We start from the raw sequence: 25,358 nt of genomic DNA, 5'->3' as shown, positions 1-25,358 counted from the left end.
GCTAAATTGTTTAGAATTAACAGCTTAATTTACAGACCTTTACTCAAGATTAATACATGGACTGCTTCTCTGAAGAAAGATTGCTTTTATGAAAGAGATTTAATGTGTTTTTAAAAAGTCTATTTAAAGTCTTATGAAAATGGCTTGCAACAACAGGTTAGTTGACCTGTGTTGATTTTACAAGTGATGCTTTTGTACAAAAACTGAGGGGGTTTTGGTTTGTTTTCTGTTTGGGTAAAAGACCATTTTGTCATTCTCATGACAATCTAAAGATCTTCAAAAGAAGAAAAAAATACTACAGAAGAGCAATAAAATGAACTAGTGTTGATTTAATTTCCCTCAAAAGCTCAGAGTTGTGAAGTTCCAAGACTTATTTTTTTTTAAATTATTATTATTATTTTTATTTTTTCAGGGGGAGTATTTTAATAAGGAACTGTATAATATGGAGCAACCTGAAAAGTCAGCTTGCTCTACTGAGACTTTCAGCTCAGAAATGAAACCAGACCCAAAGACTGGCTTATTACCTTTTCCCTTAAATAAGTATTTCTTTATATCATAGCTCAGATTATGATCTCACTTTCTATTGTGTTGAGGGGAGTGTGTGAGGGTTCTGCAGAGCTCAGTGTTCCCATTTTAATAATGTACACCTGCATTCATAATCTAGCATATATATATGTATTTGTGCATGTCTCTGTACATATATATATTTATATATGTCCCTATTAGTTAAATAAGAATATTCTTCCAAACTCTTATTCACAGGATAGACATACTTATGTAGAGCACAATGAACTTTACATTATGCATATGATGCATTCTCTGCTTTAACAAAGTTTGTACTCTATATTTTAGAGGTTATGTTCATGTTGTTTAATGTGAGAATTTTACAAAATATTACAAAGCAAGACTTCTCTTACTGTGATCATTAGACAACCCTTCCATTGTAAGTAGCGCTGACACTAGTATCATCCAGAGGGTGGAGGGTATGGCCATTCTCAGATGCAGTAACCCTACCAGCAGGAATGTTACAGGAGCAAGACACTTCAGCTAATAGTTGAACTACAATATCCTGTCCTTCAGCACGGTGTCCATGTATCCAGTCTATACCATTGTTATTTGTGTAGTGCCCAGGCTGCTTTCAGAAAAAATAAAAATACATATAGATTTAAAAATACTGAGGTGGCTATAGGTGAAGATATAGTGGAAGAAAAAAGTGAAGGGATTGAAAATTGTTTTCTAAAAGCAGAAAGGTGGCTTTTCTAGTCTTCTAAAAATCTTAAAATGGCTTCAAAATAATGAAATTTTGATTAGACATTGAATAGAAGGACTTGATCATAGGTGTGGAACTCCTTTGCATTAGACAATTACTTGCTTGACCGTATGTACCATGTTGAATTTTCTTAAAAGTAAAATAAAAGTTAAATTTAGCAGGATGAGGCCACAAGTTAGGCATACAGAAAAAGGAAGTAGTTGTTCGAATACTTTGTTTTTCATTTGCGCAGCTTTATCTGAGTTTCTGCATTGCTTTGGAAGCCAAGCCTTCAGTAATGTAGAGGAGAAGTAGCTGAAACTCAAAGTGGTGTGTGAGAAAATGAACAAATAGGTTCAAGGATGGATATGGAAATGGTAGAGCAGTGCACAAGAATGTTTACATAAACAAGCTCACTGTAACATACACACTGAAGAGTTTTACCATTGAGATGTATGCATCTGCAGTGACCACAGTTCATGCACTTCCAGTAATGCAAAGTGATCTCTTTCAGAATTCATCTTCTAGATGGTCAACTGACCTCCAGAAGGAGTTTGGGTTTTGTGTTTTCTGCCATGCCATAGCATCCTTTTTGTTTTCTTATTCCATAATTGCCTTATGACTCTGAATGGCAATGCTAATAGATTTTTTTTTTTTTTGCTAGTCTTAGTGAGTGCACTGCAGTCCAACTCGTCTGGAGATATTTTTAGTGAAGTGTCTAGCTTTTTTTATGTCTTTGGCATACACAACTGAAAACATGTGATATGTCCTCAGAATGTGTAGGCCATAAGAGTTAACAAAATTGATATCCACTTAAAAGACTCTCCCTCTCCCTTTTCTGATCACATTTCATCTTCCTGTGTCCCATCACCCCTTCCCTTCTCTTTTTCTACTTCCTTTTCTTCTTACATTCACTGTCAGGAAGGGCCGGCACCGAAGGGCCAGTTCAGCACAACACGACGCCGGCAGAGACTAGCAGCTGCAGTGGCTACAACAGTGAGTGGATTTAAAAATCAAGGGATAGCTCTAAAGATGGGAAGCTGTGTAACTTGAATGTGTAATAAGCTTATGAAAAGGTTTCTTGCACTTTTTGGAGGTGTCCATGCTACCCACTTTCAGCTGAGTTTCTTAACAGTGGTCAGGCCTACCACGAATAACTTCATAAATGGGGTCTGAGCTTGTTTACATGGTACATGTCCCTCCTTTATGCAAGTGCAAGTGATGGTTAGACTCAGGCCCTGCACTATTTGTACATGTCTTTGACATACTCTGCTATATACTACACAAAATGGAAAGAAATTATCAAATTCTGTTAAAAGATTGTCATGACAGTCTATAGCAAGACAGCAGAACCAAGGAGATTTGTTACCAACAACTATGGAATTTAAAATTTCCTGTTTTTTTTTTAATGTAGCATAATATTAGCCTTTTCATTGGAGACGCTTTCTGTTTACATTCCATAATCTCAAAAAGTCATATTACTACCTCTAGTGTCTGTATTTAGTTTTGTTAATTCTCTGAGTCTTTGATGCAATATCTGGAGCTATGAAATCAACACGGGGTGGGAATTTGGAGGGGGAAGCTCTGTTTGTGAAATCAAATTAACATCAAAAGGATATCATTGGTGCTTGATCAGGAAAGCACTCTTAGGAGTGCACAATATAGATGTTAGTACTAATCCATCAACTGATCAGTACAACAGCTAGATGGACAAGACTGTGCAGCCAAAGATTGAAGTGAGCTGTAAATGCCCTGTTACCTAGCCCAAGCAGTGAATGTCTTCACAGGCTAAAGTATTCCAGGGTCTGCTGCTCCAGCCCATAGCTAACATCCCCTAGATCAGACACAGCTTCTGCTTAAATCTGAATACTTGGAGCTCCTGCTACCTGAACCATAAAACTCAGTTACTGTATAGGCCCTCCTAGAAAGCACGAGAGAAATCTGTTTCTCTGGTTCCCAAATTATCTAAATTTAATCCCCTGTAAATAGTTGATGCTGAATGCTGTGCTCAGTAATTGATTGATAGTCTGACCCCGTCAGTCTGCCTGTCTAGAAGCCTGCTTCTCAGTTTATGTGGCTGAGCAGTGTCAATGGGAGGCTCTAACCAGTAGGTTCATCAGTAGTTAAATAGCATTGGCAAGAGCTGTGCCAAGGAGTGTGTAAGTGGAGCAAATACAGCTGGACTTAGATTGCAAGGCAGTAGGAGTCCAGGGAATTGCTGAGTTGTTACCTGCAGCTGAAGTGTGTACCTGTTGAGGGAGGTCTTGGAGGAGCTGGATTAAGTGGAGGAGGAAGAAAAACTAGAGGCACCAAAATGCCTCTGCAGTTGTTGCTGTGATCGTGGCAATGGCCTGTTCTTCCTGGCTGATGTAGCAAAGTGCTTGTATCTCCAAGACAGTAAAGTTATGTGTATAGACTGAGGGATACAGAATTTCTTAAGTTAAATGCACAGCAGAAGAAGGTTTTCCTTCCAACCCACTCTACCAGGAACAGTTAGTTCCTACATGAACATGTAATTGTGAAGGTGATGGATGAGTGTGTATTAAGGCCCCTGTTGTAAATCAGAAAGTCAGGACAAGGTACGTCTGAGGTCACAGAATCATAGAATGGCTTATGTTGGAAGGGACCTTAAAGATCACCGAGTTCCAAACCCCCTGCCATGGGCAGGGACACCTTCCACTAGCCCAGGTTGCCCAAAGCCCCGTCCAACCTGGCCTTGAACACTGCCAGGGAGGGGGCAGCCACAGCTTCTCTGGGCAGCCTGTGCCAGGGCCTCACCACCCTCACAGTATTTATTCCTTACATCTAATTTAAATCTATTCTCTTTCAGTTCAAAACCATTACCCCTCATCCTATCCCTACACCCCCTGATGCAGAGTCCCTCCCACCTTTCCTGTAGCCCTTTTCAGTACTGGGAGGCCGCTCTAAGGTCTCCCCAAACCCTTCTCTTCTCTAGGCTGAACACCCCCAACTCTCTCAGCCTGTCCTCACAGGGGGGATGCTCCAGACCCCTGATCATCTTCATGGCGTCCTCTGGACCCGCTTGAGCAGGTCCATGTCCTTCTTATGTTGGAGGCTCCAGAGCTGGACACAGAACTGCAGGTGGGATCTCATGAGAGTGGAGTAGAGAGGGAGAATCCCCTCCCTTGACCTGCTGGCCACACTTCTCTTGATGCAGCCCAGGACACGGTTGGCTTTCTGGGCTGCGAGCGCACATTGCTGGATCATAGCCAGTTTTCCATCCACTACTACCCCCAAGTCCTCCTCTGCAGAGCTTCTCTCAATCCACTCCTCACCCAGCCTGTATTTGTGCTTGGGATTGCCCCGACCCGCGTGCAGGACCTTGCACTTGGCCTTGTTGAATTTCATGAGATTTGCATGGTCCCACCTCTCCAGCCTGTCCAGGTCCCTCTGGATGGCACATCCCTTCCCTCCAGTGTGTGACTGCACCACGCAGCTTTGGTGAATTTGGTGAGGGTGCACTCAATCCCACTGACCATGGCACCAACAAAGATGTTAAGCATTCATGCTTAGAAGAGTGTGTGTAGGGAGGAAAGTGCAGTGATGCTTCAAGAAGCTAAATAGTAAAAAAAACCCCAACAACCCTCCAAAACAGCAACAACAAAAAAACAACAACAACAAAAAGGGGTAATAAAGTCAGAATCATGTCACCATGGATATAGAGAGAAAGCACAGCAGTGAAAGGAAAAAAGGTGAAGGGAAGTATGTTGGGCGTGTTTCCTGGACTGTTGCCTATGCAAGAGAATGAAAGAGTTTGTTCAATGTGGACTTTTTAATCTGTTGTGGGAAGTAGCTTGGAAACTTTTCTAAAAACATGCATATGAGAAGATTTCAAGTCAGTCAACAGTTCAGTATTTTTGGTTCTTGCATTTAAAGCAGTTGGCAAAGCAGCTACTTGTCTCTGTCATGTGAATGTATATTTCTTGCAAGCAATGTGACAGTATTTGTAGAACATGTAAATGTTGGTTTTAGGCTAAACTTTAAAATTATTTTGATTTCCGGTAAACCTCACCGCAGAAACATTGCTTTTCAGCCTGGCCAGCTAAGGTATGAGGCAGAAATGATGTTTTTAAAGCAGGTCTCATCAGCTGGGTTCATCACCCCTTGTCATTGTGTGGGCAGACGGCCTGCAGCTCTGTCAGTTTATGTGGCTGGGGCAACTTGTACCATCACTACAGGCACATGGGGCTGTGGGGAGTCTCACTCAAGCTCCTGCATTGTAGCTGGGATCATCTTTCTTACTGCCTTCTGAATGGGCTGGAGGTTTGGGTACATGCTCCCTGCACACACCGCTGTCATGTACACATACTCTGCCCTCCTGGAGCCACCTGGAGCAACTGAACTTTTGCGGTGCTCCCAGGCAGAAAGTTCTGGGAATATGCTTTCCAATTTAAGAAGTAAAAAGATTTTGTAAAGGAAACTTGAAATGAACCTACATTTAGTCACATTAATTAACCTGGTTTTGTGGGGCTGCTGAGAGAGGCAGGCTTGCCTTGTGAAGAAGATAATGGGGTAAATGTCAAGTATGAACAGAAGAAATTTATTTTCCAAATTCTGTTAATGAAATGTTCTTGATATGAGGCTAAAATGAGGTCCAATAACAAATATCTACTTTGTTGATACATCTGGAAATCAAAATATGTGAGAGAATAAAGTTTATACTGGCTAGGTGCCATAGAGTCATAATTTTATATGCTATATGTATCTGGAGGAACAAGATGGAAAATGGTATTTTGCAGAATATGCTCATGTGTGGAATGTGATGTGTTGAATAGATCCAACAGGATTTTGAAGTTTCCATTGAAGAATCAGAAACCTAAACCATATGTTGATAATTTTTACAGGAATGGATTGATAAAATGTTTCCCTAATCTAATCAAATAGCAAGGTACCAATTTCAGATACTTGTGGTAATATAGAGCTTATCTGTTGATAAAAATTCTTAGTAATATGACTTTTTATGTTATCTGCTGCTCTTTATCATGCCTTGGAAGACACATTTTATATTTTGGCCCCATTTTTCATATTTCAATAATTACATTGGGCTGCAGTGTGGAAATTCTTGATTTATACATTTGATCAATATAATGAACTTAGATTTAATGTGTTCAGCGTGTTTAATAGTGCTCAATATTAAAGTAGTAAAATGTAGTCCTGCATGCCTTTCCTTTGCATTTGATTTTGAAAACTGGGTTCTTGGCCTGATTTTTATACATATGTGTATAAATGGTAAAATTAAAATAAAATACAACATGTTCACACACACATCACATATATAACAGCGGTAGCCATACACTGCGTATGTAGCATGTAGGTAGCTGTTCAGTTCACAAGATACATGTGTATTTAACTTATAAAGATTTGCATGAATGTTTTTATTACTATACATGAAAAGTACAGAAGGTGAAAGGGAAGTGGAAATGATAATAAACTAAAGTCTTTGCTCCATCTTACTAAACAGTATCTCTTTACATTTATTTATGGTTCATGACTTTAAATAAAAATCAGGTGGAGTTTTGAGGTTTTGGTTGTTATTTGTTTAGTTAGAGAGAATGTAGAAAGACTGTATGCTTCTGCCCTCTTTATGGTTGACAGTACAGTGAGTTTCAACTCAAGATTTACTAGTAGTTTCCAAAAACTTCAATGATATATTTTATAATATCCTATGCTATTTCTAGATCTGTTGGAGGAACTTGCATACTTCAGATGTTGGTACCGTAACAACAGAGTCATACTACATGTACTCTCAAATGTCCAGATATAAAACAGCATGTGTCATGGGTCAATTTTCCAGTCATCTTTTAAGCATTAAGAAATGGTCCATTTTTTGTAAATGGTAGAATTTAAACTCTTTGTCATTAACTGTTAGCTATGTAATTAAGCCTTTTGTCTGTTGCAGAATTCTTTTGAAATTTTACACTGAATCAGCTGTGTGGAGATTTGGGAGAGTAAAAAGTTACATGTTCACTCTTACTTTGTTCTTCATATTATGAACTAAGTTTTTTGTTTTCGGAAGAAATTTGTGTTTTGCTTCAACAGACTCCAAAGATTGGCTGCACCTTATACAATATTTTTTCACTGTTTCTTGCTGTAGGTCCCCTTCAGTGCTACAATGTCACCTGTTCGACTGCATTCATCTAATCCCAACCTTTGTGCAGACATTGAGTTTCAGACTCCCCCAAGCCATGTAACAGACCCTCTGGAGTGCTCTACTGAGTACATGAAGCTTCAAGAAGAATTCTGCCTGATGGCACAAAAAGGTAACTGGAAATGTCAAGCCTTTCCTTTATTGTGTTTCTCTGTTGTGTTTCTTTATTGGTTTCACTTAGTTATGGCCAGGGCATTTATCTGCATTAGAAGATACTGTATAAGAATTTTTAGCTGGTCAGGTGGCTTACATAAAGATGACATATATTATTCTTCTTACATTTTCCATGGATGTCATGAATATAGAGATAGATAAACTCTGTCTGATAAGAGACTTTTTTAGAAGTCTTCTGAACCGCTTTCTGCATCTTGTCAATATGTGACTGAATTCACAAACACTTTGTTTCTCAATAAAAATGCTTTATTTCTCCTCAAAGATGAATCAGAATGTCACTGCTACATATAATGTAATGCAATTAATTTTTGTGCAATGCTTTCTGTGTCAGTGGAAACAACAGAAGAAGAACTTATTACTAGAATGCACTTTTGAAGTGCTATTTTATTGCAAATAAATGAATGGTCCTACAGACTGAACAATACTATTTAAAAAAAAAAAGTTTTTTATCAGTTTGCTATCTGTTATATCACAAACATAGGAAAAAATTGAGACTGATACCTTAAAAAATGTGAAAAACCTGTTTAAAGACCAAGTCATCCTCTTTTTAGTGCAATATTAAGGCTTGGCAGAACTGATTTTTTTGTTACTCTGAAAAGAAAAATAAGCAGACAAAAAAGAACAAATATTGGACACAGTCTTTCCAAATATGCACCTTTCCATACGTTCAGCACCAAGAATAAGCTCAGATGACGTATGTGTGAACATACAGTATGCACATCACAACTTCAAGCTGTAAGTGTTTGTACTTAATTTGGCATGGATTACTTTAAGTTCAGATCCTTGTTTCAAATTTCTGTAATTGTGGGATGGAAATCTCTGTGTCTTTATTGCTGAAATATTGTAATTGATGTCAATGTGCAGTTCTGTAGCTGAGAAAACACTTGTTTTCTTTTTTTTTTTTTTTTTCTTTTTGCTTAGTGCATTCTCTTTTGAAGTCTGCCTTTAACAGCATAGCTATAGAGAAGGAGAAGCTGAAGCAGATTGTTTCAGAGCAGGATCTTACAGGCCACAATGCTCAAATAGCACACCTCAGACAGTCCCTCTCCCAGGTATGTTGTTGATTTGATTTCAAGCACATCTGACTTGCCAGATGCACTATTTCTGTTGTATTTTGGCTATTTCCTGAGGTAGAAGGAGCCTAGAAAAAAACAAGTTCTTGACCAGAACTATGACATATATTCTGTTATGACATAGGTCTACCCTTAATGCATGTGGAAGTGAAGGATAATGATTTGTTTGTGTAAGCATGTATCTGTTATTGTTTTCCAAAGTAAAGAAAAATGATGAAATGTTTTTATACAAATGCTAGGTATCTTTCCTGGAGCTGTTTCCAGCACAGCCAAGGATATATTCTTGTCTTCTAACTAAGTTTTAGACCCTGACTGTATATTTTCAGATTTGTTTTATATGTCCATGTGTCTAAATTGCAAAAAGAATCATGGGTTACAGTATAATCATGGGTAAATTGGATATTCAGATACACACCTGTTACTGTCCAGCGTCTTTCCCACTTAAGCCGACGGAAAAATTGTTGTTGACTTTAGTGGGGAAGAAGAGATAAAGCGACAGTAAGTCCTCAGGTTGCAAAATAACTTAAATTTTTTAATTCATTATCAAGGAAACATAAAATCTTTTACTCTGAAGAACAGATTGGTGTGGAGTACTATATCTGCAAGAAATGTGAGCAGAGTTTTGAAGGCAAACAGAGCTTACCCAAGTGTGTATATAATTTCATACACTGTTATTGATAACTGGGTCAGAGGTTTTTGCTATGAGGTTAAAATTGATGCACAATGTTTCTGTAGATAAAGATGCGTGTCATGTTATGCAGATTGATTGCTGTGTATTGTAATAAAGTTTAATGACAAGAGATAAGGGTAACCATTTCTGGTTATTGATGCAGGTTTAACTAAGATCTGTGGAGACTTATTAGCAGCTTGTATAAAACAGGTGATCATGTTCTTGTTCTTGGCCTCCAGTGTCAGTCTAAAAGTCATGGTCACATATTCCCCATTGAGACTATGACGTAATAAGTGGCAATTTGGCCTTAGTCACAAGGCTGGATTTAACCAGTCTCGTGGTTCGAGCGGTTTGCAAAGCTATTGCCAGGCTGCTGTTAGTCATCACCTTCCCTTCCTGGTAGATGGCAACCGTGAACATGCCCAGACAGTTTCAGTATGAAGTAAAATGGAGTAATTTAAACTGTTTAGTGACAGTTTAAGCTAGCCTATTTTATTTTGCCTGTACCTTGTTTCAGTACATTCATGCAATCTGTTCCTGATTCTGCACTGGGGGGAGGCAGAAGAAGATTCTCACTCCATAACAGTCATTTTCTACTAAAACAGTATGTCTGCTGTTTATATAATCCTCAATGCTGGGGATGTATTAAGTCAGTTCATGTTCTAGGTATGTAGCATATTATACTTTTTCTGGATTGCAGAGTCTTGCACATGAGTCTTTCAGATAACAGACAGTATGTATATATGGACCCAAATTCATTATCTAGGTTGGACTTTTCTAAAGGAGAAAAATCAGCAGATACCAGACAACAGTTGAATTCTGTTGGTATTTGTGACACTCCAATGGATCAGTAGATTGAAATGAGTACATACATGCAAATGTATCATATTGATGTGGATGGACTAACACCCAATGATACTATCTAGCATTTATGTTGTTTTTGCTGGAAAGGAAGCAATTTCCTTAAGTGCTGATAACCTTGGTTCAGATAGGGCTGTAGAGCTGTAAACCAAGAATTGCCTCTGGGCATTTTGCAGGTAGTTCCCACTTGTTGTTCTGCAGTTTCATTCTTTCTTGCTGCATTCACTCCCCATTTCCATAATGTACATAACCCACCAGTATACCTGCCAAAAAGCTATCTGAAGAATTAAAGTAGAATGCCACTGTTACACTGTGGGAGAATATCTGTCTCCTCTGCCTCCTGGAGATCACTGAAGGCAAACCAACCAAAAGATTAGATCATGTTAGAGAGGATCTCAAAATACATAACTCTCTAAAAATTGAAGAAAGGATGTTTTATGATTTCTTAGGAAATTGCTGGGAAGAAGCTACTTCTTCTTTACCTTTTTTTTTTTTTTTTTTCCCTTTTCTGTTTAACACTTATTTTTTAAATTTTAAATGAAATGTGCAATTTTTATTTTAAGGCTCTCAACCAGAATGCTGAACTAAGGAGTCGCTTGAACAGAATACATTCAGAATCTGTTATTTGTGATCAGGTTGTCAGTGTAAATATTATCCCTAGCCCTGATGAGGTAAGACTTCGGCCTTTAATGGATTTAGAGTTCAATCAAACCTTGCTAATTCTCACTAATAGCTGAAACACACCTAGCAAATTATAGAATTTTTCAGATTGGCAAGTGTTCATTTATAGCAAAAGTCAGATTCTATTTTCCCTGCATAAAATAAAACGTGTCTTTTATTTTGCATATGTTAGATGTCATGAAAGAGCTTGGTTTGGTCTCTGCAGAGAAACAGGGAAGGACTCCAGTTTTGGAATATTAATTATTGACTGTGGGAATTAGTGAGGTTTTACTGTATTTGAATGTATTTGGTAGCTAACCAATTCTGTATCTTAGTTTCTTGTCAAGTCAGCAAAACAGCTTAGTATTTAATGGCCTGATCCTGCAAGTGGCCTGATGTTTAATATCCTGAGTGGCAATGCTGAAATCAAAAGGTTCAGTCTATGAAGCAAGCACTATTCTAATACCATGTTTGCAACATCTTGTCTTTCTTGTTTTGCTCTCCTTAGTCAACAGATTATTGAACATTTGTATTAATAAGTCAACTTCCCTCATGAGAAGGACAAATCTGACTTTGCCAGCTGTATTACGCTACAATTAATGTGGTCATTTTGACAGCCAGTCTGCTTACATTTTACCAAAATATTTTTCATTTGTCATTCCCACTAATTTTTTTCTATGCATATGCCATTTCAATTAACATACACTTGTCTCCTAATTATTTCTTCCAACAAGAAAGGAAGGTGAATATATGTTTCCAATGACATTATTTGCTTTTAAAAATGTCCAGATAATTTTTCCAAGAGTCCAGCACGTTGGAGACTAGCAACAGAAAATAGAGGTGAAGTGGTGCCACAGCACAGCAATCTGCAGTGAAGTTCTGACCAATGACCATCTCTTCTATTTTTTATTTTTTGTTGGTTAGCTGTTTCTTTTTCATATGTACATTTCTATCTTGGTACAAGTATGTCTGACTGAAGGAGTTTGAGAGGTTCCCAGGTCTCTCATTCACTTCTGTTGATTGCCTTTATATATATAATCTTGCAGTGTGTAGATAATGCCTCTGTGAGCATCTTTTTCAGGTAGGGTTGTATTTTTCCAAGTCCCTCTAGTTTATACAAAACCTTAAAATCTTAATCACTTCCTGTAAAAATACCAGTGCAATGAGTTTGTTTCCATTATAATTCATCAAACTTCGTAAACCATCTACAAATTTATAAGCCCCAGTTAAAAAGGAATGGGTTTTGACCTCTTGGCTTGTTTATGATTTTTGTTGTTGTTGTTGTTGTTGTTAGTTCATTATGAGGCAACTATATAGAATAATTCTACACGATAAAGATGTCAATAAAACCATTTTCAGGACTTTTGTAGATTAATAGGGATGGAATTGTAATCTGAAGAGTTAACTGTGTTTAGAAGGGCTTCAATAGTTTCATCTGTGTTATCCCATAAGCAACATACTGTATAAATTAAAGGATTAAGCCAGAAGTCAGTTTCCCTACACAGCAGCAGCTCCTTTGGTGGAATGGTACAGGGAGAGTATCCTAATTTTTTTTCTCCCCTTCTGTTACGGAGACTCTCAAATAAATAACAATCCACCAAAAATTAAAAATTTATTGTCAACACAATTAACTAGCCCTCCGCAAATTACAAGTTCAAATGTCTGTGAGAGGAGAACAGAACAGCTTGCTAGGGTTTAATAACAACCCAAAATGCAGGTCAAAGCACAACTCCTTAGGGTTTAACGACAACCCAAACTGCTCTGTCACTCACCTGACAAGTGAGGGCTCTCACCCTCGAGGACCTGCTCAGGGCAGCGTCCCGACCCAAGGCCCCTCGAGGAGTTTCCTTGGGCAGCTCCTGACCCAAGGGGAGAGTCCTCAACCGCAGCTGCTGCTCCAGGGAACAAGCTCCAAATGGCTCCCCCAGGGAAAACATTTATACCCAGGGCGAATCTGACCTGGAGTCAATAGCAGCTCCCGTTGGCCAGAGGCCCCAGTTACCATGAGGCCCTGAGAACAAAGGCAGCCAGGAGCTGCTGCACTCCAGCAGCCAAGAAAGATGCTCTGCTTTCCTTGGGTGGGTGCCCCTGCCACACCTTCTTAAAGCAATAGCCTTTAGGGTAACATGTTGAAACCTGGTGATCTTCCCAACAATAGGGAAGAGGAGGATATGTTCCACTATTTAAATTAGCTTGCCTCCCTACTGATAGACACATAACACAATTTTGAACCCTTGCCTTTGCTGTTAAATTATCTTTATCTTAATAAAACAGAGAGAGTTCATTCCCTTTAGCAGTATAGAGTCAATGTTAATGGCATAATTCAAATGAGATTTGGTGTACAAACATGGAATAAAAGTACATAAATTTATATTATAGCCAACCTCCTGAATATTCAAATGATTCAAACATGTGTTACTAAACTGGTTTACTAGCACACTTATTTTGAAAGTAACTTTTAACTCTCTGACCTTATAAAGCTTTATATTTGAGTTTTGGTCGTATCAAAGTTGGCTCCCAGTCATGTAATTTGTTATGACCAGGTGTCTTTTCATCTGAACTTCATGGTTGAACTTGTCTGACACAATCCAGTTATTGTCCACAAAATCATTCCTCTGAATACAAAACTACATTTGTGATTATTCACACTGCTAAAACGTACGAGTTGATGCTGAGTAGGCCTCAAATGAAGACTTGTATCTCACTGCTCAAAATGCACTTTATGTTGTAATTGTCAGCCTCATCTGTTAGGTACACACAAAGACCTACTAAAATGCTGTCTTTACTCTCTGTGCACAGAAAAATTATTCAGGTGATTTGTCCCTGCTATGAATATTTCTTTTATTTTGGAAATAATACTTTTATTTTTCTGTGCTTTATTTACAGATGGGTGAACAAATTCATGTCAGTTTGCCACTGTCTCAGCAAGTTTCCAATGAGAGCAGGCTCTCTATGTCTGAATCTGTTTCAGAGTTCTTTGATGCACAGGAAGTGCTTCTGTCTGCCAGCTCCTCAGAAAACGAGGTAGGCTATGCAGGCATGCTGTGGCTTTGCTGTTGGACAGATATAGTTATTGCTACCACTAGTGAATGATTTTTTTAAAAAATAAAAAGGTATCAAAATGTGTAAGGTATAGATAAACTAACCCAAGACTCCCTTGTGATGGGGTGCAGAAGTTCTCTGAAGTGTAAAACAGAGTTGGAAGTTGTATCAGTAGCTTATATTTAGTACATGTCCTTGCTAGAATTTGGCAGTTTCAGATAAGGACGGCATAGACAGGAGCAATTACGTCTGACTATGCAGTCAACTAATTTCAGAATATTATTTTTAGAAAAAGTCTTCTAGTATACATATAAAGTTATTCTCTGTAATTAGAGAAGTAGACAAAAGCCTGAAAAATTGGCTTGATCAAGCTCAAAGCTGAAGCAGTCAGATACAGTTCAGGCTCCTGGATCATGTTTCTGTCCACAGCTTTACTGTGCTATCATGAATAAATTGTTCAGTTTTTAAAATCTATTTACTTTAAAAAAAAAAACCTTTTTATAAAGCCACAGTAGTGCTGTGGTCTACCACAACTCTTCTGTAAGAGGAAATAAGTGTGTCACTTTCTCTTTGACGAGAATTGCTCATGTGCCACAAGCTGGCACAGCCATGGCTAGAGTTGTTCATCTGAAGAACGGAATGGTTCTTTATCTTATTGTTTCTGACAGGTGTAAAGTACATGTTGTCTCAATAGTCTGGATTGTCTGTATCAGCATGGAAAATTGGTGTGTCTGTATGGTATAGAGGAAATGGAAACTTTACAAAATCACCCCCAAATGGTTTAGGGCTTATAATAAATACCATCCTCAGTAAATACTGTCAAATATTTTGAAAGTAGTATTTCTGAAGAAAGAATCTGTTAAAAAAATAATTAAAATTTGTCTTAACACTAATTTTAGGTTGATGCTTATATAATTTTTTTTTCTGAAACACAAGGTGCGTTTTATTGTTTGGCTCTGTATAAAGAGCACAAGTCTGACTATCTCTTCTCACCTCCCATTCCCAGCGCATTACATTGTCAATTTTTTGTTTATCTCTGATCTCATTTGAAGTCACCCTTTTGCAAATTTGATGTCTGTATTTGGCTTCATAATAAGGATTTCAGAAACATAAGGAGAGCATAGCATTTGTTTTGACACTTATAGTGCATTGACAGTATAGATTGATTGAAATATCCAATTGATTTAGTTAAATGCTCTAATTGGATAGAGATGATTTCTTTGAATATTTGTTTCAAATCAATTATTGTTGTCCAATTTGTCAGTATATTTTATATGAATTTGATTTAATTGATATTTTATTTGTTATAGGCTTCTGATGATGAATCTTATATCAGTGATGTGAGTGATAACATATCCGAGGACAACACCAGTGTTGCAGACAACATTTCCCGGCAAAGTATACTGCTATGTTTTAAACTTTGGGAAATTATGTTTGTTATGTTCACATACCAGATTTACTGCATGTCTGTACAAGACCAACTCACCTGAAATAAGTGAAGTTGGGCTTCCTTGTTCTGGTGGTGAATTGGTTCAATGGATAAGTCCGATTTCCTTAATCTGGTGCTTTCTTACAAAAATAGTTTTTTTCCCTTCCCAGTTCTTAATGGTGAGCTAACAGGAGGTGCATTCAGGAATGGACGGAGAACTTGTCTCCCAGCTCCCAGCCCTGACACCAGTAACATCAATCTGTGGAATATTTTGAGAAATAACATTGGCAAAGATCTTTCCAAAGTATCTATGCCAGTTGAGCTAAATGAACCTCTGAATACCTTACAACATCTTTGTGAAGAGCTGGAATACAGTGAACTCTTGGACAAGGCTGCTGAGACAGATGATCCTTATGAACGCATGGTAATAAATTTAGTATAGTACTTCTTATGTCTCTACCAAAAAGGGAGATGATGAGAGGAGGTCTGTGCAGGGTCCTTTCTTGCTGTTCCTGTTCACAGAGTACAGACCTCCCTGCTGGGTCAGATGACTGCTGTGAACAATTACAGGTGATAGGTTTGATCTGAACAAGGCTGAGGGACTTTTCTTGAATTCAAACTAAGTGATGCAGTTGTGACTTATTGATGTGAAGACTGATCTCACTCTCTAGGACTGTATATGTAGGCATTGGCAGTTTCTAACCCTTCAGCATCCTTTCCTGGCTTTAAGTGATCAAGTCCAGCAGTCTCCAAGAGCTAATCAAGTCTGTGGCTGGCTAATGATCAGTGTAGATGTCAATAAGATGTCATCCTAGGCAATTTCTAATAGAGAAGTTCCAAAACACCAAAACAAAGTTTGCCTGGGCAGCCTGAACTCAGCTCCCCTGTAAGTATGTCTTGTTTTTTTAACTGGCATGTTATGTTCAGCTATCAGGGTGTTTTGATCTGTCACGTCTCCTTTCCTCAGAAGAAACAGGGAAAGGCTGTTAGAGGAAAGTTGATAGTGTTGTTGCTGAACATATCTACCGTTCCCTGGTATGGGTTGGCAGTACTGTGCATAACTGGGAGAAGAGAGGTTGTCTGTGGCTGTCACATGCTCAGGTCCATGAACAGCCATGTTCACATGGCCTGCAGGAGAGTGAGGGGTCCTAAACACTGGTATTTTTTCCTTGCCACTGAAGATGTTGGACTTGTCTCATGGTAGGGAGGTGAATTACTTATCACATGCTGTTTTCCTACAAGATTCCTTACGTCCCTGACAAAAGGGAAATCCTGTAAGGACTGACTGGGCAGGGCTGTACTGAGCAAAGCAGGCTGTTTGCCTGTAGGATTCTGCCTCCTTTGTAGAAAAGCTTGGAGGATGAGTCTTGCAGGAATCAGGAGAGTTCAGGAAAAGCCATGGTGCAACCAAAAGCTTCCTTGGAAGTGTGGACTCAATCCCCTTCTTTGCTACAGGTATCTGTCAAGTTGGACCAGGGAAGGTTAGACTAGATATTAGGAAGCATTTCTTTACAGAAGGGGTTGTTGAGTGTTGGAATGGGCTGCCCAGGGAGGTGGTGGAGTCCCCATCCCTGGAGGTGTTTAATAGGTTTAACATAGTGCTGAGGGATATAGTGTAGTTGGGAACTGTTAATGTTGGGTTGATGGTTGGACTGGATGATCTTCAAGGTCTTTTCCAACCTAGACAATTATGCGATTCTGTGATTCTGTAATGCAATACTGGGGATACAAGCCAAACTTTTAACAAGCACCTTAAAAATCCAATTTTACTCTAGGAGTGAGTTGTGTGATACTGCAGAGGGATGACATTACGCAATAATTGCTGCCTATTCTCACTTACGTTCTTGTCTGTATTTTCACAGGTTCTCATAGCTGCTTTTGCAGCGTCAGGCTATGCCTCTACATACTTTAGAGCAGGAAGCAAGCCATTTAACCCAGTGCTTGGTGAAACTTATGAATGTATTAGAGAAGACAAAGGATTTCGATTTTTCTCAGAGCAGGTAAAGGTTGTTTCTAGATAGTCATTCCTGTTTAGGTTTAGATTTTGGTTTCTTTCTTTTACAATGTAATCATGTTTTTTTCTTTCAACTTAGAATGGTTTGCTTTCTTAGTGGTAAAGAAAGGTTGTTAGTATGAGTGAACATTATTGAATGCTACAAGGTATATATTTTTATAGTTATCAAAAGGAAGTGTTTTAAGTACATAGTGTTTTAAGTACAAACTTAAGTTGCATCTGTTTTCATAGCAACATAGGCTAATAAATATCATGGGCTATTTAGTATTTTCATACTGTGGTAGCAATTGTATTGTCTTAGAAATGAAAATGAATTGGTTTTAACTCAGCCAAACTGTTTTCCAGGTTAGCCACCATCCTCCCATTTCGGCCTGTCACTGTGAATCGAAGAACTTTGTGTTTTGGCAAGGTATAAGTTTTTAATTCAAAAGTATAAACTCCTTTTTTATTAACAAGTAAAAACTATCTGTACAAGCTGAGCTTTGCATTTGGAACTTACTCAAAATTTCTATACTTGTTATTTTTGTAGTAACATATTACAAACTGATGCTCTGAATTATTTCACTCCAAATTCTCATTTTAAGAGTGAGCAGACACATTACAACTTCCCCCGTCATTTGCAGTCTGTTTATACTTTTCTGCCTTTTCTGCCTTCTTACCAAGAAAATGATTTCTTACAAACACAAGCAGTTCTTTTTACACAGTTGAACAAGCAGCTCTTTCTTTCCTTGTATCTACTGACATAAGCATTTAATTTGTATCGAACGTTTTCATGGGAGATTTTACAATAGCACAAGCATGACCTCTAGAAAAAAAATCAAACTTATCTTTAGCTTTTCTGACCTAATGTTATTTTCTAGTATTTTATTTATTTTTTTTTTATATTATCATGGCAACCTCATACTGTCTTGTTTTAAATCAGATGGTCTAGCACAGGTCATCTCATGTGCCATGCAGATCACTGCAAGGGGAAGATTTTGGTCTTTTCAGTTTTTTAAATCTTTCACTATTATATTCAGATATCAGATGGAAAAACAAATTCTGGGGGAAATCAATGGAAATTCTGCCAGTTGGAACCTTGAATGTGACTCTTCCAAAGTAAGCTACTGTCCTATTTTCTTTTGTTTTCAGTCTTTGCTGCAATCTAATCTGTGCTGCCTTGTGAATAGATTGGGGGAAGTGTATGCAGATATCAGATGAATTGTAATGGTGAGAGTTAGTGCCTAGGTCAAATCTCTCCTTAGTGTACAGGTGGGGATACTGAAGCATTTCTGAGCCTGAAGATCCATTTGGGTTTTTGGAGGAAAAATCTGCAAACTTTCTAAAAAGCAATAGGCAGATGGGGATAGAAATGATTTAAGAGAGAGAACCCAAGTTTTACGCATACAGTAGTGGTCAGCTGTTTAGAAGAAGGCTGCAATATAGGACTGTCAGCTATTCCTGCTCCTGTAAATTACAGCCAGCCTTTCTTTCTGCCTCTAACAGTATGTTATCTGTCCACTTCACCTCTTTAGCCGTCTCATGAAATTGAAGTAAAAGCACTCAGAAGCATCTTTGTTTCCTGTCTTCACACTTGCCCCTCAGCCCTGAAAGAGTGTGCTTTGCAGTGTAATTCCCTCATTTTATTCCCTTGTTTGACAATAGAGATGCTCTCTCTGAGTAGCTGTAACAGAGGGAATTGGATGGTGTGCCAGTGATGTCCTGCTTCCTACTTAATTTCTGTTATCACCTTTACATCTTTATTTTGTTTGATTTTGTAATTTAATTATATTGTCTGCTTACAGCCTCAATTCAGCCTTATGCTGATGTTTGGGTCACTGTCCTGCTCCTAAAGGAATTGTGGCAAAGAGAGTTAATGCTCTGAGGACAGTGAATATGCTGTGCAGGGCTTTGGTGGTTCACATCTTGATTTGTAGTTCATAGTACCATTCTTCAGTTTTCTGCACTAGAGCTTAGGTGAGCTCCAATATGAAGGGTTAATAACGTACCCAGAACCAGTGCTTTATTAAACTAAGCTATTGTTTCAAAAGGTTTTTGAGGTATGGTCTTGTATTTATGATAATGGAGCTATGTTTTACTTTTTTGTCTGAATGATTATGATTTATATATGTTACCAACTACTTGTTAATTTGTTCTTAGGTATGGAGACTACTATGTCTGGAACAAAGTCACTACTTGCATACATAATATTCTTAGTGGAAGGAGGTGGATAGAACACTATGGAGAGATAACTATCAGAAATACGAAAAGCAGTGTTTGTATTTGTAAACTCACATTTGTCAAGGTAACATATGTATTCTAAGATATATCATATAAATATTTATAAAACTGCATAGTTTAAACATACATCAAGCTGTTTCTTTAGTGTTCCTGAAATCCACATTACACATTTTTTCTTATCAGCAATTGTAAATATGTAAATTGTCAAATGAGAGTGCTATGTCAAGTAGTATGACTATTCCATTGAACATTTGATATCAGTGTGTTGCTTTGCTGTATAGATGTGTGCTATATTGTTGGGTTTAGGTTAAAAATTAAAGGTCAAAATCTCTTTTCTATTACCACAGTGAAAATGCAAAGTCGCTGTAGACTTTTGTGCCATTTTACTTCTGCCTTTACTAGCATTTGGTGGTCAGTATTTTATCTCTTTAGATTAAATAATGCTGCTTTGGTATTTTAACATTCAGGCAAGGACCACATATAAAGCCAGATCACTGAATAGCTATGTTACTATCAATTATTTTCCCTAAAAATAAGTTTGTCTTCATATTGCAACAAAATATATCAATACCATTGCAGTTTTAGCAATGGTACATTACTGTAAATCTGAAATTCATGTTCTGATGGATGGTCTAAGACTGGGAAACTGGCTCAGTAGGTGAAGGTATAAGAAATAAATGTGTCTAAAAAAAGCAAAACAGAGAAGAGAATCAGAAAGCAACAAGTGAGAATACTGTCTGAACGTCTTCCCTGTTGCAAATAGCATAGTGCAACACCCATCAAAGGATTCCCTTACATGTACAGGTATATTCAGTATTTGTCCATATAGAAAGAAGAGAGTTAGCTGGCTCTGATCTTGCAACTTTCAAGGTGTCATTTTGTACTGAAATGTGTGAAATTTGAGTTCATGAACAACAATATAGTTCCCAGATGTGCTGATAATTTAAATACCCTTATACCAAAACCACATATCAATTTTTTCAGGGTTTCTCATATACTAAATCAATTAATATTCAGATCTTCTGAACTTCAAATTCTGATATTCTTGGTTCCATGTGAGCTGTTTGATACAAAATTTGAACAGTCGGTGCCCCATATTAATTCATGCATTATCTGTATTGGTACAATGGGTAACGTGAAAAACAGTGTGAATTAGTAATTTGTTGTTAAACTTTCAGGTGAACTACTGGAATTCAAATGTAAATGAGGTCCAGGGTGTTGTGATAGATCAAGAAGGGAAGGTGGTTCATCGCCTTTTTGGAAAGTGGCATGAAGGCCTTTATTGTGGGGTTGCACCTTCAGCCAAATGTATATGGAGGCCAGGTAAGAAGCTTACAATGCACTCCGGCAGGTATTATAGTGTAACCCTGAAGTATGTAAAGCTGTTTTAGCCATCAGTTTAAATACTTAAAATACTACTGGAGAAATTAAATTTCTAGCTAGACAAATAAACAAGAATTTACATGAGTTTATAATAATGGTAAATGGAAATATTCTTACAAGGCATAGTCTTCTACATCTCTGTTTGACTTCTGGGCAAATATTCTGGGGTCTTGGGGTCAACATAAGAATAAAATTAAGAGAAAAAAAAAAAGGATGTCCGGGCCTGCCTTGCTTTCTCACAGTGAGCAGGGTGGCTTATTTGGAATCAGCAAATAGGATGTGCCAGTTTATCGAGTTTGTTGTCTTAATGCTCTATTAACGTAAAGGATTGGTCTTCAGAGATGCTGAGCTCCTGTGATTTCAGGAGCTGATTTCAGCTTCCTTACTGCTTGCTTAAAGGCACTGAGGTTAAATTAGTTAACCTTTGCACCTGTAGTATTTCACACACACAAAGTGATTATCCATGAACTGTCATTATTGTGTTTTGAACCCTACTCTGTACTGATAGTATTTTGAACCCTACTCTGCAATGTCTACTCTGACTGCTGTTAGTGCTGAGGGTGTTGTACAGTGCTGAATCAGTGCAAGTGAGCATTATGTTCCAAAATTAACTGAAGATGAGTTAACATTAGCTTTTGTACAGACATTTGATAAGCCCACTTTCTGGGAACAGAAAACTATGTTTAACTTGAAAATCTTGAAAACAGTAATTTTTATTTAAAATGGAAGGAAGATCATAAAACTTTTGAATCTATTAGCATGTAATTACAACTCTGCAGGATAAGCAGTTGAAATTAATTTTAGTGAATGTTGTTTCACCTAGAGAATAGCTTTTGGTGCTTTTTAATTGGATGTAAGGGTAAAAATATTAATATTTTTTTCTGTTATAATTTAATAAATAAATGAATCTCTTGCATATTTAGAGTAATAGTTTAAAAAGCTTTTTTTCTTTCTCATACATATTCATACAGGCTCCATGCCAACCAATTATGAACGTTATTATGGCTTCACAAGGTTTGCTATTGAGCTCAATGAACTAGATCCTTTATTGAAAGATCTTCTTCCTACAACAGATGCTCGATTCAGGCCAGATCAAAGGCAAGAATGCTTATTTATACACTTGACATTTGGTGGGTTTAAGGCTGGGTTTGGCTGAATGTTGAATTTTGTCTGTGTCTTCACTACAGTCTGAACTAAGCTTTGGAGAATTTTGCTAGCAGAGAAGGTATTCAGTATTACGTCAAATTTCTGCTTTGTCAAGTTGAGGGAATGTAGAAAGCATCTTGTCTGTATAGCAGAGTTACAGTGCAGTCTTTGGGCAGAGGTAGGATTCCTTATAACAGCCTGGAAAGGCTCTGAAATTTCATGCCCTCCTGCTATGAATGGAAGCAACATTAATGCCTCCTAATTCTCAGTTCATAGAACTTCAATGTTTCTGATATGCTGGTTAGTAAAGAAAGTGTATGCCTTAGGCCAAGGGTCAGGCACATATAACTGGAGAGTCACATCTCAGTTATTTAATAGGGTTATGGCTAGTTCTGAAAGTGGGTATAACACAGACAACAGGCTTGGCTTCTGCTTTTCTCTTGTGACACTAGAAAATCCCTTGTTGTAGACACTATGATTGCTATAGGACCTGCTGTTATTCGTACAGGCTTCTGGAGGAAGGAAATGTAGAAGCGGCATCATCTGAGAAACAAAGAATAGAGGAACTGCAGAGAGGCCGGAGGCGGTACATGGAAGAAAACAGCATTGAATATGTACCCAAATTTTTTAAGTGAGTCTATTCATTTCTGTAGTAAATCCCTGTTTTCTATAGTGTGACTGGACAAAATACTACAAGAGTTACCACCAACATAGTCTGTTAATCATGAAAGCTTGAAAAATGGCAATTTTAAGAAAAATGATCAGATACCTGATCTCTGTCTGAAGCATTTTTTATGTAGTTTAAAGCTTCCTAATGGAAGGATCATTTTCTCACAATGGGCAACAACTACACAAGCCTGTTTCACCCCTTGGCCAATGGGTTTTGAACTTTGTAGTGGAATAAAAGTATATTATTAGGATCAAAGATTTCATTATGTTATTGTTTTAAGTAATTGCTTAATCAAGGTAAGAAATAGTGACCTGAGCAACAGCATCATAGATGTATAACTATATCTACATCTATACAATGTGTATATAAATACACACTTAAATGACATTTTATTTATTTTTGAGTGCAGGGGTTTAGGTTTTTTTGGTTTTGTTTTTAATTAAGCATTCTTCTGAAACAAAGGATAGTAATTCCAAATAGCCTGATGTTTAGCATGAGGAATCAAAAGTGTAAAGATTTGAATGTGCCTGATGCAGATGTAGTGGAAGATGAGCAGAATCCAGAGGAGACAAAGAGTATAAATGGAAAAAGGCTTACATTCTGCAAGCTAGATCTATTGGTTGATCCCCTGCACATAATAAGAATCTGTAATGGCCAAAGAGGCTCTAAGACCTGCTCACACAGATCAAGCAACACATTTGTCATCTTGGCTGTTTTCTAAACCTTGCATTTTTGACACAGGTAGAGGTTGATTTTTACTTTAAAATTCCTGACTGTTCTTGTGTCCTTTAGAAATACGAAATCAGATTTAGTATTGGGTTAGATCAGAGAGGTATGGAATTTGATTTCATATTGCATAAGAGTAGAGATCTATGATCAGACCTTTTTTTCCTCTCTTTCTCTTCTGTTTTTGTTTTTTGTTTCCTTTCTACAGAAAAGTTATCGATGCTAATCAAAGAGAAGCCTGGGTTACCAATGATACCTACTGGGAACTGCGAAAGGATCCTGGCTTTAGTAAAGTAGAAATTCCAGTACTCTGGTAAACTGAGAATGTAGATCTAGTAAACATATCACTCTGAAGAAAAAAATAACTATGCACAATATGTTTCTTATAGCTAAGCGTGGTTTGTGGGTCTACAGAAAAACCTATCATTCGCATTTATATTCATCTTTATAATGGACTTTTGAAAGTGCATTAGATCAGGCCCCTGACCACTTCTGGATCTTTTTAATTTTGCAGCAGCCATTAAAAAAATAAAAGGAAACAAACAAAAAAAAAGAAACAGAAACCTTTTAAAGTTTCGTACACTGAAAATTCAGAACAAAAGAAGCAGATGAGTTATCCAAAGTCACGCAGAAGAGGTGGTAAACGCAAAACTGCAACCGGTGCTTTAAACAGACATTAAGAGTAATGTAATTTAAATTAAAAAAAAAGAAAAAAAAAAAAGGAAGAAAAAGAGAAAAAAATCCATTTTGTTTCAACTATTTTTGTTAAAAACTCTTGGGTCACAACACTGTCATTTCTGGCTTCAGGTTAGTCCTTTGGTGTGATGTTCTTGGACTGGCCTCTGTCAAAAGATATACTTTTCCAGAAGCTGTTCCCATTCATATGCCATTGTTCATGCCTTAAACAAAATATGAAGATGTACAGTAAGTAATTTTAAAATATGTATGCTTAGGCTTGTGTGAAGGGCAGATTTTTAAAGCACTAGACTTTTATCATGATATAAATATTGGAGAACTTGCATTATTTAAATCAAAAGACAACCAAACATCTAACTGTATTTCAGAGGAATGAGATCAACTGTACATGCTTTAGCTTTGGGAAGCTGACTGTATAATCAGACTGAAAAGAAACTGCTAACTGGTTGAATTTGAGACAATTTTGGTAAATGCATATGAATTGCTAGTCAGAAAGTTCGTATTCTAAATGATTGATACTGAGATGCAATCATCACTTTTACTGCTGGCTGGACATAGTCTCACAGTGAATCTCATTTCCCCATCACTGTTTATACAATTAGAATTCCCTGAAGCTTTGCAACATTAAAAGCACAGAAAGGTTTCATGGGAAGGTCTCTGGCTTCTCTCCAGAAGCTGGATAGTATTGTAAATACAACTGGTTTCTGCCACACACACTGTTTACTTTACCGGCTCTGGTTTTTCCCCATCCACTTTTCTTATCTAAATTTATATTTGAGAGTATGGCAGCGACTCCCATGCATTGTAGCTAACAACTACTACTTGTGTTGCCAAAATAGCTTTTGTGCAAAATTATATTTTACAGTTTTTCATAAAGTGATTCTATATTTTTTGATTAAGAACCAAGTCTTTTATGTGTTGCTAAGCCTCAGTTAATATATGCAGGAGAAGGCTTGGCACTTTCTATTTGAAAATCTCGGAAACATTAAACAGTAGGAGGGCAGATTTTAATGAAAGGAAAAAAAGTAATTTTATTAGGTAAAAACTGCGTTCCATATGGTATGATCTAGTCTTCCATTTATGCATGTATTATACATCAAGGCACTGATGATAGGTTAGATTTCATGCATACACACTGTATTTCTTTCTACACATACACAGAGTATATAGTGCACT

At 37.5% G+C, this 25,358-nt stretch overlaps 1 protein-coding gene across 6 annotated transcripts in view; it reads left to right on the top strand.

Moving 5' to 3' along the window:
* OSBPL6 (oxysterol binding protein like 6) overlaps positions 1-24,054 on the top strand; it is a 76,840-nt gene extending 52,786 nt beyond the window's left edge. For 2 of the 6 annotated variants that reach the window (XM_026853013.1, XM_026853012.1), the window contains exons 11-25: positions 2,171-2,245; positions 7,365-7,530; positions 8,514-8,644; positions 10,760-10,867; positions 13,743-13,880; positions 15,209-15,296; positions 15,498-15,751; positions 17,190-17,327; positions 17,687-17,750; positions 18,361-18,439; positions 19,481-19,625; positions 20,740-20,884; positions 21,916-22,042; positions 22,599-22,721; positions 23,695-24,054. In XM_026853013.1, coding sequence (XP_026708814.1) covers positions 2,171-2,245; positions 7,365-7,530; positions 8,514-8,644; positions 10,760-10,867; positions 13,743-13,880; positions 15,209-15,296; positions 15,498-15,751; positions 17,190-17,327; positions 17,687-17,750; positions 18,361-18,439; positions 19,481-19,625; positions 20,740-20,884; positions 21,916-22,042; positions 22,599-22,721; positions 23,695-23,803 — 1,890 coding nt within the window. In that variant the 3' untranslated portion in view covers positions 23,804-24,054. The remainder of the gene's footprint in view (positions 1-2,170; positions 2,246-7,364; positions 7,531-8,513; positions 8,645-10,759; positions 10,868-13,742; positions 13,881-15,208; positions 15,297-15,497; positions 15,752-17,189; positions 17,328-17,686; positions 17,751-18,360; positions 18,440-19,480; positions 19,626-20,739; positions 20,885-21,915; positions 22,043-22,598; positions 22,722-23,694) is intronic. The other 4 variants (XM_026853017.1, XM_026853014.1, XM_026853016.1 and 1 more) reach the window with 3 other exon arrangements.
* Positions 24,055-25,358: the final 1,304 nt, after the last annotated feature.

This window comes from Athene cunicularia (assembly GCF_003259725.1).
Source record: "Athene cunicularia isolate RWA chromosome 7 unlocalized genomic scaffold, athCun1 chr7_part1, whole genome shotgun sequence".
NCBI lineage: Eukaryota > Metazoa > Chordata > Aves > Strigiformes > Strigidae > Athene > Athene cunicularia.
Note: the sequence above shows the minus strand (reverse complement) of the source record. Positions and strands in the feature narration are given on the sequence as shown.